The sequence below is a fragment of the Nanorana parkeri genome, unplaced genomic scaffold (genome assembly GCF_000935625.1).
Source record: "Nanorana parkeri isolate BGI_ZX_2015 unplaced genomic scaffold, ASM93562v1 scaffold969, whole genome shotgun sequence".
Lineage (NCBI taxonomy): Eukaryota > Metazoa > Chordata > Amphibia > Anura > Dicroglossidae > Nanorana > Nanorana parkeri.
Genome location: NW_017307237.1, coordinates 221,509 through 237,546, shown reverse-complemented (window position 1 = coordinate 237,546; position 16,038 = coordinate 221,509). Strand labels below are relative to the sequence as shown.

At 40.9% G+C, this 16,038-nt stretch overlaps 1 protein-coding gene across 7 annotated transcripts in view; it reads right to left on the bottom strand.

Annotated features, from left to right (window-relative positions):
• Positions 1 to 16,038, bottom strand: part of LOC108795466 (protocadherin alpha-C2-like) — a 254,355-nt gene that overhangs the window by 33,784 nt on the left and 204,533 nt on the right. For 5 of the 7 annotated variants that reach the window (XM_018566722.1, XM_018566721.1, XM_018566720.1 and 2 more), the window contains exon 2: positions 5,305 to 5,363. The exons of the other annotated variants lie outside the window; for them this stretch is intronic. In XM_018566722.1, coding sequence (XP_018422224.1) covers positions 5,305 to 5,363 — 59 coding nt within the window. The remainder of the gene's footprint in view (positions 1 to 5,304; positions 5,364 to 16,038) is intronic. 7 annotated transcript variants of the gene reach the window in all.

The following is a 16,038-nucleotide window of genomic DNA, read 5'->3' as shown; positions in this document are numbered from 1 at the left end:
AATAAGATCAGTGAAGGAATTCTTATTGTTTGCTTATCATTACTTCCTAGAACCTTGTCAAGTTTTTTATTCCTGTTTGTGTTGCTAATTGGAAGGGAATTACCAATAGTGGCAAAGAGAGTATTAAACACCATTTCTCTGGCAGCATGTGGCAGCATTATAACCTCTATTCCATTTCTATTGCTGCCGGTGCACCCCTCTGAGAGATTTCCCTACACTTCTTGCCTAGGTGGTTGGTATAAAAGGAGAACTATGGGGTCCAAGCTTTTCTTTACTTTTGGATTCCATGGGCTATTGGAGTACATTTTGCAATTTACTCCTATAATCCAAAATGCACCATAAACATACAGTCGTTACTTGATGGTGTAAGATGGTGTAAGATTGTAAGATGGTGGGCGGGGCTAAACGTCGCAGTGGGGAGGGATCCCGACAATACTGGCGGGATCCTCCCAACTGATCGTTCTCACTGTGACTGAGGGCATTCTTTGAGAACTGATGCGCATCCACAAATACATGGGCATGCGCAGCAAATAACAGCGCCTGCAAGGAAGGCCGTTTCTCCTCAGTGTCTTCGCCCCTCCTTCCTCTCTCTCCGTCTTGAAAATGTGCAGCAGTACGATCAGAGCACACAATGTGAGAGAAGACATTCGTCTCTTTCTCATAAAACACCGGAGCTTGCAGAGAGGGGCGGGGCTATGTAAATACTAAGCAGCTGCAAGGAAGGGACGGGGTTATGGTAATAGCTGAACGGTCAAGGGGAACTAAGATTTACGGGGGAACAGGTTTTCATACAACTGCTGCAAGCATCTGATTACTGAGACAGATCGGTGAAGAAAGAGGGAAATGAAGGGAGACTGAGTCAGCTTGCTGCTTCTCAGTTGAGACTCTGCCTCCTGCTCCCACATGTCAGCGTGCACACTCCAGCCGTACACAGTGTGCTTGACTAGAGAAAGCGCGACCACATCAGATAGAGTTAGCAAAAAAAGCTGAGGGCGGGGCTGCATTCCCTGTTAACGCCCCCTAAGAGGAAAGGAGCTTGGAGCATGGCTGCAGGTGGCTGTTTTATGTGACTTGTGATTAATTTATCTGGGATATGCTGCGACTTTGGAAAAGAAGAAGAATGCTATTAGAGTAAAGGCAAGAAGTATTTTTATTTGCCCTTAGGTCATAATTCTCCTTTAAACATATTTTTTTTTAACTTAACTTGATGTGAAAAGAAAGCATAGATTTGCTGGGTTGGTGATCAAGAGCTAACTAAGACCAGACCATACATAAAAAAAAGAATATAAATATTTACCTTTATGGTAGCTTGACACATTAAAAGGCACCACAAAAGTACATTAACTATTTCTATCAAAGAGGCGAACACGATGTGTGTCACTGTGTTTTGTGCTGTGTATAAGTGATTGTCCATTTGTTACAGTCAATAATGTAATTGAGTCTTAGTATGTGTATCAGTTTTGTGTGTTACTTGCAATAGTGTATCCCCATCAGTTAAAAATAAAGTATATGTGGAAATTATGTACTGCCCATACCCAGTGGGCAGCATTGTTACCACAGTTTGTCCTATTGGTTATCTGACATAACTATGAAGGACAAAACAGAGGGACAGGGAATCAGGAAAATCATTTTTTGGATTAGATGGGTCAGGAAGTAAACACTGGACATCTTCACTTCTCTAAAGAGTAAAAATTGGATGTTTTAAATTGATTTTAAAAAGAGTTACACATTTACAAAAATGGATCAGTATATATCAAAGCCTAGTTGAAGCTAAGGCCTTTGTTTGCTAAGACCAGTAGTTTGTGAACAAATATTTTCGAATAATGAATAATCTTCAAATCCATACATTTGTGTTCTTGCAACAAAGTATTGGGTATTTAAATTAAAATGGGGGAAAATATATTTTCCACTTAATGTTACATAGGTACATAGTTAGTGAGGTTGAAAAAAGACACATGTCCATCAAGTTAAACCTATAGAGATATGGAAAAAGAAAAGCCTAAAACAGAACGCTATGCCCACAATTGCCCCCTGTTGTAAACAAAACTTCACCCCCAGTTAACCAAGCAATACCCAATCCTAACAAACCTAACCTGTGTTGGGATATAAACATTGCGACTGTTGCCAGCCTTGGTTTTTACTGCTAGATTCATATAAAAACATCAGGTAATGGGGCAGTGACTGCGGACTCCTCTTTTAATATGTGGAGGGGTATGAAAATGGTGGAAATGCTTCTTTTAATCTACAGTGAATTGAACAAAATCTTTACCAATATGTCTTTTATGGGCAGTACCTGCAGGTAAACAAAATGTATTATTTCCTAATTTTATTTCTTAATTATAATTTAACACCCCTCCCCAAACTTCCAACCCCTGTGAAGTAGGTCAACTACTTATTGTATCAACGAAAAAACAAAGAAATATAAGAAAATTATGTGGTAATTTCCCTTGCCTTCTGTCAGTCAAAAATTGCTTTCAATCATTTACTCTATATTCCTTTAGGGTATATTATGTAATCACCTAATAACAGTATTCAATACAAACATATAATTTACCTGATAAGTAAGAAAAAATAGCTTGTTAGGAAAATAAAGCATTCAAGGGTATGTAACGTCAATCCGTTTTCAGTAGGGAAAGGTTACATAGTTACTTACGGGTCTACTCACTAAGCTGCTGCTAGGCAGCCGAGTGATTAACCGACCCGAAGTGAAGTGAGCCCAACTTTGTTCGGCTATTCACCTCAGGCTTGTACGGCTGATTTCAGCCATATATCAGCTGAAATCAGCCTACATGGGCTTGCTTCGTGTGGCTTCGTGTGAAGTGCAGAAGGGGTTCAACTCAGCCGATCCAACATGTGGATCGGCTAAGCCGAACCTCTGCTGTTCGCTGCTGTTTGGCATTCGGCTCGGCTATTCTGCTGGGTACCTCTGTGGTACCCTGCAGAATAGAAAAACAGTTAAAAAAGTAGAAAAAATAAAACAGAAAATCATTGGGCGGAGCTAGAATTGACAGCTAGCTCCGCCCAACTGTTTTCTATTGGCAGGTTGGTTCTGCTGCCATCAGGAGAAATAAAAAATAAATAAAATAAACACCATAGGAATGCATAGCTAGATTCCTGCAATAGCCAATAGCAAACTAGCTATTGCACCCGCCCTCTGCTGCTGTCAATCACTAGAGGGGACCTGATGATCGAGTAGAGTAAAACTTTCCGGGAGAAAGTGTTTCTCTCCCGGGCGGCTGGCTCCGCCCAGCAGTCAGTAGCAGGCTGTCGGTCGGCCAGCTTCGGCTTTCACCTCGGCTCAGTCGAACCGAAGCATATGCCTTCGGCTCGACTGAGCCGCTCGGCGGACTTCGGGAGCTGTATGGGCTATAGTGAATAGCCCATACAGTAGCCCTTCGGTTCTACTGAACCAAAGGGGTCCTGGGGCCGAAGCTAGCCGAAGGATCAGCCGAAGCTATGGCTAAATCCTTCGGCAGCTTAGTTAGCAAGTTCAACCTTTGTGCGTGTGTGTGTTGTGCGTGCATGTATATAAGAGTCCCTGTGTGGTCTAGTATTTAAGTGTACCCATACCCCTGTATGTTACGGTCTCTTAGGATGGTATCTAATTGATTTTTGAACAAATTAATATTCTTTGCAAATACTACTGTTTGTGCCAGAGAGTTCTAAAATGTAACCGCTCTCACTGAAAAGAATCCCCTACACCCTTTGTGGATACATCTTTACTCCACCAATTTTAGGTGGTGGCCCCCAGTTATTGTTACAGAGTTTACAGTAAAAAGTTTAGTGCTGATGTTGCCATCACCACTAAACATTTTGTACAATGAAATCATGTCCCCTCTCAATCTCCTCTCTTCCAGTGTGAACAAGTTTAAATGTAGCAACCTTGTCTCATAGCTTTGGTCCTCCAGCCCCTTAATTAGCTTAGTTGCTCTTCTTTGGACTCTCTCTAGCTCAAGGACATCCTTTCTGTGGACTGGTGACCAAAACTGAACCGCATATTCAAGATGAGGCTGAACCAGTGATCTATAAAGTGGCAAAATTATCGCTTTGTCTCATCCAGGGTGTAAAATAAAAAGGTTATACTCACCTTAATCTTGGAGCTGACTGGCTGTTAGACCAACCTTCCAGCCTCTCTTCCCTTCTGCTCCAGACATCTAAGGATCCTTGAGGCATCACATCCAACACACTGTGTATTGGGCGTGAGGATGTCGAGGCACATTCCATTGCTGCAGTGGAGGAGGAGACAGGCTGGAGTGAGTGGTTTAACAGCCAGCTAGCTGCAAGGTTCAGAGGAGTATAACTTTGTTATTTTACACCCTGGATGAAAACAAGCACTTAACACTTACAGTGCCGGGGTAGCCCCACTGCAAGGGTTAAGAATAATTTTTACAAGAGTTTTTCTTTAAGACCCCTTTTACGGAGATTTCTGTTCACTTTCTGTCCCAGAGACACAGCAGGAAGCAAAAGCATTTTCCCCAAAGCGAAGGGAAATCCCTGCTTAGACAATTATTACTATACTGGAAGGACTAGAACCCTAAACTTCAGAAGGGCCAACTTTGATAAGCTGCGCAACCTAGTGGGGAAAATAAAATGGGAAAGCTTATTTCAAAATCTAAACACAGACCAGATGTTTCAGTAAGATCAGTTAGGGTCTGGAACTCACTGCCACAGGTGGTGATTTCAGCAAATAATGTGGAATTGTTCAAGAAACTTTTGGACGATTTCTTAAGGGACCGTAATATACAGGGGTACAGGTACTCCTAGAATGAGATCCTAATAGGTTGGACTTGATGGACTAATGTATTTATTCAACCTCAAATACTATGTAACTATGTAACAGGTTCTCCAGTTGGAAGATTTGTCCTCACCTCCTGAAAGGAGATCTCTCCAAAGTGAGGAGGTATCCCACCTTAAAAAAATGCACACAACAGGATTGCATTTCCAATCACTTTCTGCCCCAAACACCAGTTAAAAGGATTCTGGCTCACTGCACAACTTTCTCAATCATGTAAATGTCAGAGGATGGGGGGACAGGGAGCCTGTGTATGTCCCTTCCAGGGGGGGGAACCAAAAGGGATCATACACTTCATAAGTATGTGGTTACCCCTGAGTCTGACCTGAGTTTTAGTTCCATCAACCATTATTTCTATATAAAACAGTTCAACGTAGCATTATCAGCATATATCTGCAAGTAATCATTTTTACTTTAGCACTATATCAAACTCTTTTAATTTAAATGTGAGTGGTTTGTGTTGCTCTGTTTTAGTGATATGAATTAAAATATAAAATGAAATATGTACTCACCCCTGCATTGCAGCTTTTAGTGATGCAGAGTAACGCCAGTCTGGGTTAGGATGTTTTGGCTGAAGAAGCAAATGAGAACAAATGTTTAGTTCCAGTCATAAATTCTTTAATTTATGCAATCAATGTCAACATAAAGGATCAAACACTTGCACTGTGTTTGCCAATTAAAAATAGAAATATATTTAACAGTTATAAATTTACCTTTTTGCAAACTTTGAAGTTTCAAAGTGATTTAGAAAAAAATGTTTAATTATGAAAAAATAAAATTTGGATGACATAAACAGCATTTTAAAATATTCAGCAAGTAGAGTTTTTTTTTGTTTTAGAATATAAAGATAAAAATAACAATTGGACCCTCATTGTGAGAAAATCATGATTAGATTTTGGCCCATTGAAAGAGTTTAGAGTCAGCATATGTGAATTTGGAGACTCTATTTAAAATAAGCCATTTGCAAAGATGGCTTTGAAAAGCATAATGCAACAATGGAGCATTGCAACTAAATAAAAAATGGATTCGCTGCTTAACAAACCTGGAGTTCTTCTGCACCACTGTTGCCAACTTGTGTAATAAAACATTTCCAACAAATAACCTTTTATGTGTAAGTAAATAATTAATAACTGTACAATGTAAGAGCACATTAGAAGTTTTGCTAAGTAAACAGACGTTTTCCTGTTGAAATCTGCTGTCCTTTCTGACTTGGGTTTAGGAATTACTTTCTGTACCAACTGGGTAAATTATATTTACAGAAACTTGAAATCTTCATAGCTGAAACCATTCAAAGCGGCTATCCTTTTTATAGAAATGCGGCCCCTGCTTCAAAACCCTTCAACCTGAAAAATATTCAAGCTGTAGTCAAATATTTCAGATGCACTGCTGCAAATGAAGCCTGATACTGCAAGACAGCCAGTCATAAATAATGGGGTTGATTTACTAAAGGCAAATATGCGGTACACTGTAAAAGGGAATTTGTACTTTGCAGTAGAATTGCCCCCCTTTAGTTTAGTGAATGAGGTGAAGGTCTACTGACTTCCATCACCTAATCATGTGCAAGCAAAAATACTGTTTTGTTTTTGTCCTTGCACAGGACTGAGTATTCTTTGCAAAGTAAAATGCCACCACATTCACCGAGCTATAGGGCACTTCCACTGTCAAGTGCAAATTCCCATGCAAAATGAACAGCCTATTTGCCTTTAGTAAATCAACACCAATTCATTTATAGAATGAATAGATTTGATCCACTAAAATCAGAAAACCAACATGCTAGGGGAAAGGGGGAGCTTACCATAAGTTATGAGTGCTGTGTCATATTACTTCATAAAGATATCTGAACAGGGGGGGGGGACTCCACATTGTATTTAAAAAGGAAAACAATTACACTTTCTCTATTGCTATCAGCACACAGAAATGGCTATTAAATCCTGCCAAAGCTCTCCCACGTGAACCTTTTTAGAACATGCAGACCAAAGAACACTGATAGACATAGCCAAACCAAAGATAAGTGCCGTTATACATAACAATCTCTTTTGTGACCCAACAAGATGAAACACATGTACTTGGAGACAAGTCAGGGTCATCAAAATGCTATAAGGCTTTAAAAGAATATCACAAAGTGAAATTGTGCAAAGCACAGCATCATATAAAAACCGATTAGATCATCTTATACTGATCTGACAGCATATAACTGAAATATGCTTAGTAGTGAGGTACACTTGCACATAACATATAGTCACCCTATTAAATAAATCTATATGAAAGTTCTCAATGTGAGAAATGTTACACTAAAATTCAGTTAGATTTTTTTTTCAAATATAGGCGTGCTGCATAAATACGAGCATGGGCTGCATGGTTGTTTGTTCACATTAATGATGCAGTCTCCATCCATTTGTATTGCTTCCTCTAACCCATAGAAGAATCAAATGTAGGTGAAATCTGGTTGCAAATGCCTCTACAGTGTATATGATGGCTGCCTAACACAGGCATAAGGTGAACCTCTGCTTTACTCATGCAGGGCAAAACAAGAAGTTCACTAAACTGCCACCTAAATTTAACATATTAATTTACCTTTTGCTCCAAATTTCACTGCTGAAAACGATGGGGTCTATTCACGAAGCTGCCGAAGGATCTAGCCGTAGCTTCGGCCGATCCTTCGGCTAGCTTCGGCACCAGGACCCCATTCGGTTCAGTAGAACCGAAGGGGTGCTGTACGGGCTATTCACTATAGCCCGTACAGCTCCCGAACGTGGCCGAGCGTCTCAGTCGAGCTGAACGCATATGCATTGACTCGGCTGAGCCGTGCTGAAAGCCATACTATTGGGCGGAGCTAGCTGTCACTGCTAGCTTCGCACAATCGTTTTCTATTTCCTTTTTTTAACTTTTGAAACTATTTTTCTGTTCTGTTGGTCCCTCTGAGGGACCGAGCAGAACAGCCGAGCCGAATGCCGCTCAGCTATTCACTCACTGCTGTTCGGCATCTATAAGAATAGGCCGAACAGCAGTGAGTAGCCTGCTGGAGGTTTGGCTCAGCCGATCCAGATGTTGGATCGGCTGAGTCTAACTCCTTCTGCACTTCGGGTCGGCTGAACATGCTGAGCGTGTTTGGCTGACCCGAAGCCATGTGAAGCAAGCCGATGTACGGCTGATTTCAGCCGATGTACGGCTGAAATCAGCCATACCAGCCTGAAGTGAATAGCCGAACAGTGTTCGGCTCACTTCACTTGGGGTCGGTTGTTCACTCGGCTGCCCTCGGCAGCTTAGTGAATAGACCCGTAAGTCACAGATTACAGGGGAAAGTTCACCATTTTTGGCTACAGACACTAGCAGTTCCCTTCAACCAAAAGTCTCATAAAGAATTGTGTTTTTTTTATCTGAGTGTCTGTTGATTAGAAGAATATAAGCTCCAAGTGGTGTCTTGCAACTTATACAAGGCTGAGGGCTTTCTTCCCACCCCAGTGTGAGATCTCTGGGTGCTTGTTCATTTTCTAGTAGGATGTAGGGGCATGACTCAAATGCTTTCCATACCCAAAAACACCAGGTGCCAAAGAAAAGATGACTATTTAAATCAGCAGGGTGGCAATTAAGTGTATCTATTTCTTTGCTCCACACTTTAAACTGCATCCCATATTTAGGTTTGTTGAAATAAAAAATTGACACATTCACACTTGTCAGTTGATGAAAAAAGGTTGTATTTTACTTTTTTTTTAATTACTGAATGTGTATCTACAGTGCCCTTATATTGTTTTTTCATGCAAAAATGGAGTAAGAGTTTGTATTGTGTTTTATTGACTGCAAACTGCACAGCTTTCTTTATACCTGGTGCCCAACCTGTGGCCTGAATAGGGTTGCCACCTTTTCCTTAAGCGAAACTCGAACACTCTAGCGCCACGCCTACATTTTAGTGGGAGTATGATTCGTGGCTTATTTATATGCAAATAGTGCCACCCATTCATATGTAAATATCACAGTTGAGACCATTTTCAGTGGGGGGCCAGTAGCCCTTATTTTAATTTTGGTTGCCCCTGTCTGCCTGACATCTTGTGTACAGGTTTCTGCAGCCATGAAACCCGAACACAGCATTCAAAACCCGAACTGTCCGGGTGAATCCTGGACAGGTGGCAACCCTAGGCCTGAAGGCCAAATTAGCCATTCGGCACTTATTATGCAATCCTCTGGGACCCTCCAGGCAGTAATCAGTGTTTTTTGTATGTAGTTGTGTACTCAAGCCAGTAAACCAAACATTCTTTAGCTGGATACTATTAGTTAAATGGCTTGTTTATCTCATATTTATCTCATACTATATTTCTTTTTTGCTGTGCTGTCTATTCCCCTCCCTCTATGTTTTTTTTTCCCTCTGATCATTTGTAATTGAACTTGCTAACATAAATATCAAATGTGGCAAGGGGATTGTAGGGAGCAGAAATGTGTATGCATTGATTTGTAAATGTAACAGTTATCTCTAGCATCCCCATGTAATGTGTCTCAAGTCTATGTCTATCTCCTGAAGCAAGTTTCAGTAACCAGCAACCACTGTTGGATGTTTACAGTCTCTAACCATCTCCGCTGCCATGTCTGCAGACTCTGAACATATCATATTGCATGTCTACAGTCTCTGGCAGCTTTCTGTAGGATTACAATCACTGAATATTATGCTCACCCAGTTGGTGATTTTAGAGGCCAGACTTAAGGCCCCCTACTGTATATCAAGTGATTTGACCACCACTGTTTTACAGGGCTAACTTCTACAGCGCTAAAGCATTAAAGCATGTGCCTGTCTAGGAAGTAGTATTTTACAATTATGGACAGGTACATCAGAGATTTGGATTTTTTGCAGCCTCCCACCATTGGTTGTTATGAAAAAAGGGACAGGGCAGCCTATTAGGAAATTAAAGGTACTGCACAGGAAAAGCTAGGAGGGTAATTTAAAGGTTATAAAAGAATAAAGTGAAAATGGTCTTGCAACTGAGAAAAAAAAGAAGGATGAGACAAAGAAGAGGCCCTCTGGCCTTGTCAAGACAATAGATGTGGGTATTAATGTTCACATACGTTCCTATAATCATTCAAAGGGTTATTCACAAAGCTGCCGAAGGCAGCCATGTGAATAACCGACCCGAAGTGAAGTGACCCAAACGCTGTTCGGCTTTTCACTTAAGGCTTGTAGAGCTGATTTCAGCCATATATTGGCTGAAATCAGCCGTACATTGACTTGCTTCGGCTGGCTTCGGGTCGGCCGAGCATGCTCAGCATTTCCAACCGACCCGAATTGCAGAAGGAGTTCGACTCAGCTGATACGACTCAGCTGATACAACATCTGATACAACCACAAAGCTACTTATCCACTTGTTTATTGTCTCTCTTCTCGACTAATGCAACTCTCCCCTCATTGGCCCACCTCTAGACAGGCTATTCCCCTTCAGTCTATCACGAATGCTGCTGCTAGACTCATTCCTAACCTAACCAACCAAGATTGAATGAAGGGAGTGTGCGCAACTCCCTTCATTCAATCTCTCCACTGGCTTCCAATCAGCCAAAGGATAACATTTGAAATATTAACAATCACATACAAAGCCATCCACAATTCTTCTCCCAGCTATATCTCCAACTCCTCTCAAATTATCACCCTAACTATCCCCTCCACTCCCCCCAAGGCCTTCTGCTCTCTAGCTCTCTCATCAACTTCTCCCAGACTCCTCCAAGACTACTCTAGAATATCTGCCATCCTTTGGAACTCCTTAAACCAACTTGTCCATCTATCTTCTACTCTGTCTGCCTTTAGGCGATCCCTAAAGACTAATCTCTTCAGGGAAGCCTATTCCACCTCAACCTAACCACTGAACAATCACTTTCTCAAACAATTCATCCCACACAGCTACCATCTCTTGTATTACTTGCCCCTCCATTATAGATTGTAGGCTCTCACAGGCAGGGGCCTCCTTACCATCTTGTCTTAATTTGTATTGTTACCGCAATGTCCTCCTTATATTGTAAAGCACTGCGCAAACTGTTGGCACTATCTAAATCCTGAATAATAATAATAATCATAATAATAATTCTCAAGATTCTTTTGCACTTAGGACACCAATGCCTGTAAGGCCTCCTTCACCCTGGTGGACTTTGTATGAGGTACTGATAACCTGCAGTGGTTTGTTAATTTCCTGTTAATTTCCTGTATTCTATAGAGTGATTCATGATATTTAAACTACTAAAGTTCTTGGATGATTTATCTGCAAAGACTTCTGATATCATCTCAGATCACTGCTTAGAAATTGATATGAAGTACTGTTTTGTGTGGTATCAATATACTGTTTAATTAGGATAGGGTTTTTTTGTATGGCAGATGAATGCGATCTAGATCCCTAACGTGTTCTAAATGTAACAATGTTGTCATAATTTTAATTGGTGGTGGTAGCGGTGTTGTTTAGAAGTGATTTAAGATGAATTTTTATAATAAATACATTTTGTTCAGTTTGGTTTTGAATTAGACAATTCGTTGCTGGCCCCCTTTTTGTAACTACTGTATGGGTCATCCTTTTTGACCTATACATTTATGAGTTCTCACAAACTACAGTCACTGCAGGCTGTCACAGTGCTGGAAGATAGCCACTGAGTGTAATATCTGGTGGCAGTGAAGTGAATATTTTCACAAGAAGAAGCAGTTGCAGCTAAGGGGATACACATGACTACAGATATCTAATGTGTTTGGTGCTGTATCCTTCCCCCTCCAATAAGCTTCAGCTTTAAATAGTTTCTGTATAAATGAGCATAAATGTTGTGTTTTTACAATATGTTACCATTTCACTTTTCTAATCTACAAATGAGAAAACATTATGCCAACATAGTTTTTATTGTGTTTTCTCTTTTTTGACATTTTGATAATACTTTTCTTCTTTGGTCTCCTGTACACTAACAATTTTTTCATTTGGGTCCCCAGATTAAAAAGCTTAAGAACCCCTGGTCTGCTACTATGTTTATGCTTGGTAGCTGCAATGAGACAAAATAACCTTGGACAATAAGTGTTTTTCATTAACACACAAGATAATGAAAGTACATGACTAGAAGTCAAGAGAAAAAAAATACTGGCATAAAATACAAATAAATGTCTGAGTAGAATGATATGTGACAGCTACAGTTAGACTTACTACATTCACAAAAATATCCCTCTACAATGCACTCTGCTGCCTTGTCTAAATATAGACAGACCTAAGGCCATGTCTGTGCACTGTAATATTTCTAAGGCATGTAAGCTTGGAAGAGAGGCAGATTCCAGAAAGATTGCTTAAGACTGTCTGTCTCCTGTTTTCTAACGCAAGTAAAAATGTTTTTGCCATTATGCACATTACAAAGCACATAGATTCCCAGAGATGCTGTGAAAGTAATCTGTTTGTTTACTCCCTCAGACAATAGAAAATATTATAGTGCAATTTAATGGGGATAAACACATCGATATAACATATATCTAATTTACTGAAGAAGTGAACAATGACGATCTGCAAAGTGCAGTATATTTGGGCAACAAACTAGACAGATTTAGAAACTGGTTAATCTAGGTTAAATGGTTTTTGGCGACAAAGGGAGCAAAGATAGTGGTTGTAAATAAGGACAGGATTGTGGACAGAGCAAACAGCAGGCTCAAAGAAGACTAAGGGGTCTATTTACGAAGCAGCCGAAGGATCTAGCAGTAGCTTTGGCCGATCCTTCGGCCAGCTTCGGCCCCAGGACCCCTTCGGTTCAGTAGAACCGAAGGGCTGCTGTAGGGGCTATTCAGTATAGCCCATACAGCTCCTGAACGTGGCCGAGCGGCTCAGTCAAGCCGAACGCATATGCCTTACGGCTGGCTCTGGCCACTTGCAGAGAGATCAGCGTCTCTAACGTCTCTTAACAGCTAACCAGTCACACTGACCTCCAAACAGCCTAACTCTCCCTGGCGTTCCGGGAGTCTCCCGCTCCCGGCCGCCAAGGAGAGAAACACTGCTTTTTCTTTTTTTTTATTCTGACACGGAGCCGTGTCAGAATAGAAAAAAAGATCATTTTTTGGCTATAGGAATGCATTTCTAGATTCCTATTGGCTATTTCAATTTGCAATAGGCAATAGCAAACTAGCATTGCACCCGCCCCCTGCTGCAGTTCTCCATCAGGTCCACAACTACTGATTGACAGCAGCAGAGGGCGGGGACAGTAGATAGTTTGCTATTGCAAATTGAAATAGCCAATAGGAATCTAGCAATGCATTCCTATGGCCAAAATTTTATTTATTTTTTTTCTATTCTGACAAGGCTCCATGTCAGAATAAAGAGAAAAAACGAAAAAGAAGTGTTTCTCTCTTTGGCGACCGGGAGTGGGAGACTCCCGGAGCGCCTGGGAGAGTTTTTTTTCTTCTTTTTTTGGACGGCAGCAGAACCGCCGGAAAATAGAAAACAGTTGGGCGGAGCAATCTGTCACTGCTAGCTCCGCACAATCGTTTTATATTTATTTTTTTCTACTTTTTTAACTATTTTTCTGTTCTGCTCGGTCCCACAGGGGGACCAAGCAGAACAGCCGAGCCGAATGCCACTCAGCGGCCTTCGGCTATTCACTCACTGCTGTTCGGCATCTATAAGAATAGACCGAACAGCAGCGAGTAGCCTGCCGGAGGTTCGGCTTAGTCGATCCAGATAGTCGAACTCCTTCTGCATTTCGGATCGGCCGAACATGCTGAGCATGTTCGGCCGACCCGAAGCCACCCGATTTACAGCTGATTTCAGCCGATATACGGCTGAAATCAGCCGTACCAGCCTGAAGTGAATAGCCGAACAGTGTTCGGCTCACTTTGCTTTACGTCGGTCATTCACTCAAATGGCTGCGGCAGCTTAGTGAATAGACCCCTAATTGTTGTTTACGAGGGAAGGGGAGAAGGAACCAGCAACTGATCATGCTTGAGGATAACTTGATCATGGAAGGTGAACAGGGAGGAGCCAAACAAGGAGATAACCGTAGATTGGGTGGGGGTTATGTATTGAGTGTCATATATACATATGCTCACATATGTGAACATACAAAACAATAAGTTCTTCACCATCCCTTGTATCAAACCTGAGGCTTGATGAAGGGGGTTGTTTTGCCCCCAAAAACATTGCAATACCTGGTCCTCTCTTCCTTGCCACATTATCAGTATTGCTTGTGAAGAAACTCATTCTTTGTATGTACTTTTTGATTCATTTAATTATTCCTTGATTTGATTGAATTAATTTAGTATATACTGTGACTCACTGTTGTCAGTATACATTGCCTCTGTAATAGTATACTTGTTGTGCACTGCATATTGTACATAGTGAGCTATACTGTTGTACAGTGTGCTATGTGTGGGCATCGTTGCCTACCTATCTTTATAAAACTAATTTGCTGCAGTACATATTTTTCTGTTTGCTGTGCTTATTTCTACTAATATATATATACTGGAATTGGGGGTTCAAGGGATAGGCCCTGTTATGATTCATAGCACTCATAAATGGTTTGTGTAAAAGTTCACTCAGTTTGATTTGGTGTATGAAACTTATTAACAGTTTTATGCAGTAGCCTTTAGACACCACTAACTAGGAATGTGATTTAGCTAAGGTGTGCAAATTAGTAAGAAGGAACAGGGATTAGCACATGCTGACCTGCAAAAGATGTTACTGTGGACTGAGAAGCAAGAGCTGCTAAAACAAAGTGTAGGCAACAGAAGTGCTGCTAAAGAATGTAATGTCCAAATAAGGGGAAGAGGTGCTGAGAACATAGCATGGACTGGGGCAAGAGCTGCCATTAACCTCCCTAGCGGTATTCCCAAGTCTGGCTCGGGGTTAATTTTCCGTACCAAGAGCAGTAACCCTGAGCCAGACTCGGGATTGCACAGAAAAGTGTCACTTACCTTGTCCCTGCAAGCCCACGGTGTCCTCTGCTGTACGCGGCCGGCCGATGCCGGCATCTGAGTTTTAGTTTCGTTTTCGGGCATCACAGCGGGGGGCGGAGCCGGTGGGAAATTCAAAATTGAAAACATGACATTTGCACAGAATGCACACAATTTGTCCCTCTCGGTCAAAAGCGGTTTTAGACCAGGTAGAAAACAGCAATAGTAAATTAGAACCACTTGCAGAATTGAGTGATAGCGATTTGTTGGGAAATTCGTCACCAGACACTGAAAGTCACTTTGTCATAGTGTAGACAGGGGGTAGAAAGGTAACAAAGAATGTAGCATTGCCAATGGGGGGAGAACAGCCACAGTACATATTGTGGATGGGGAAGGGGATACTGCTAGAGAATTTAGTGCAGGTACAGAGAGGATAGCTACAAGTAAACAAAGGGGTGTATTTATATATGATGTGCATAGCCATTCATTCTGCAAAACTCTGTGAATGTTTGTTCTATGTGAAGGGAGGAAAAAGACAAACCTTCTTTGTATATTTTCTTTTTAAATCAAATGTATTATTACCACAACACTGCATTATGCATTATGCATTATGCATTATGGATTGAGCTGAGGAGCATAGGAAATAAGCACTGATTTGCTATGGATTCACTACACAAAACACTGGCAAATCTGGAGAAACAAATACAGAAAGTTTCTACTACCATACCATCTATGTGTACCATAACCATTTATTCAGAAACATGTCAAATAATTATAATATTACTAATTAAGTATATGCTAAAAAAGCATTTTATGTTGAAACATGCAAGCTTTCCACATTGAGTTGTATATGCATTAAAGGAAAATCACAGAGTATTTTCAATGACTGCATGCTTTGAGATATTATTACAATGTTTAGTTTAAACTAATTTCTAAATATGGCCGTCAGTTCATATTTACATACAGTAGTTACCTGACACAGTAAGTCAGGTTGAAATAAAGTCGCAGGTCGATCAAATACAACCTATAGAGAAAAAAAGAACTAGGAAAACCTTAACAGAATCCTATGCCCACAGTTACCACAGTTGGTCCCGAGGATGGCAAAAAAACCTATAAAGCATGTCTGTAAAAAATAAGTAAACGCAACTGGACTTGCTGTATTTTTCTTGAAGACGTTTCGCTGGTCATCCAACCAGCTTTCTGAATTCAGAGTGACTCAGAATGTGCTCAGAATTGTATGTCAGTGAAACAAAACAGCATCTACACCAGCGTATGGCACAGTACAGAAGAGCCAAATCCTCTAGTCAGGATTCAGCGGTATACCTACATCTAAAGGAAAAAGATCACTCCTTTGAAGACAATCAGGTACGGATCCTAG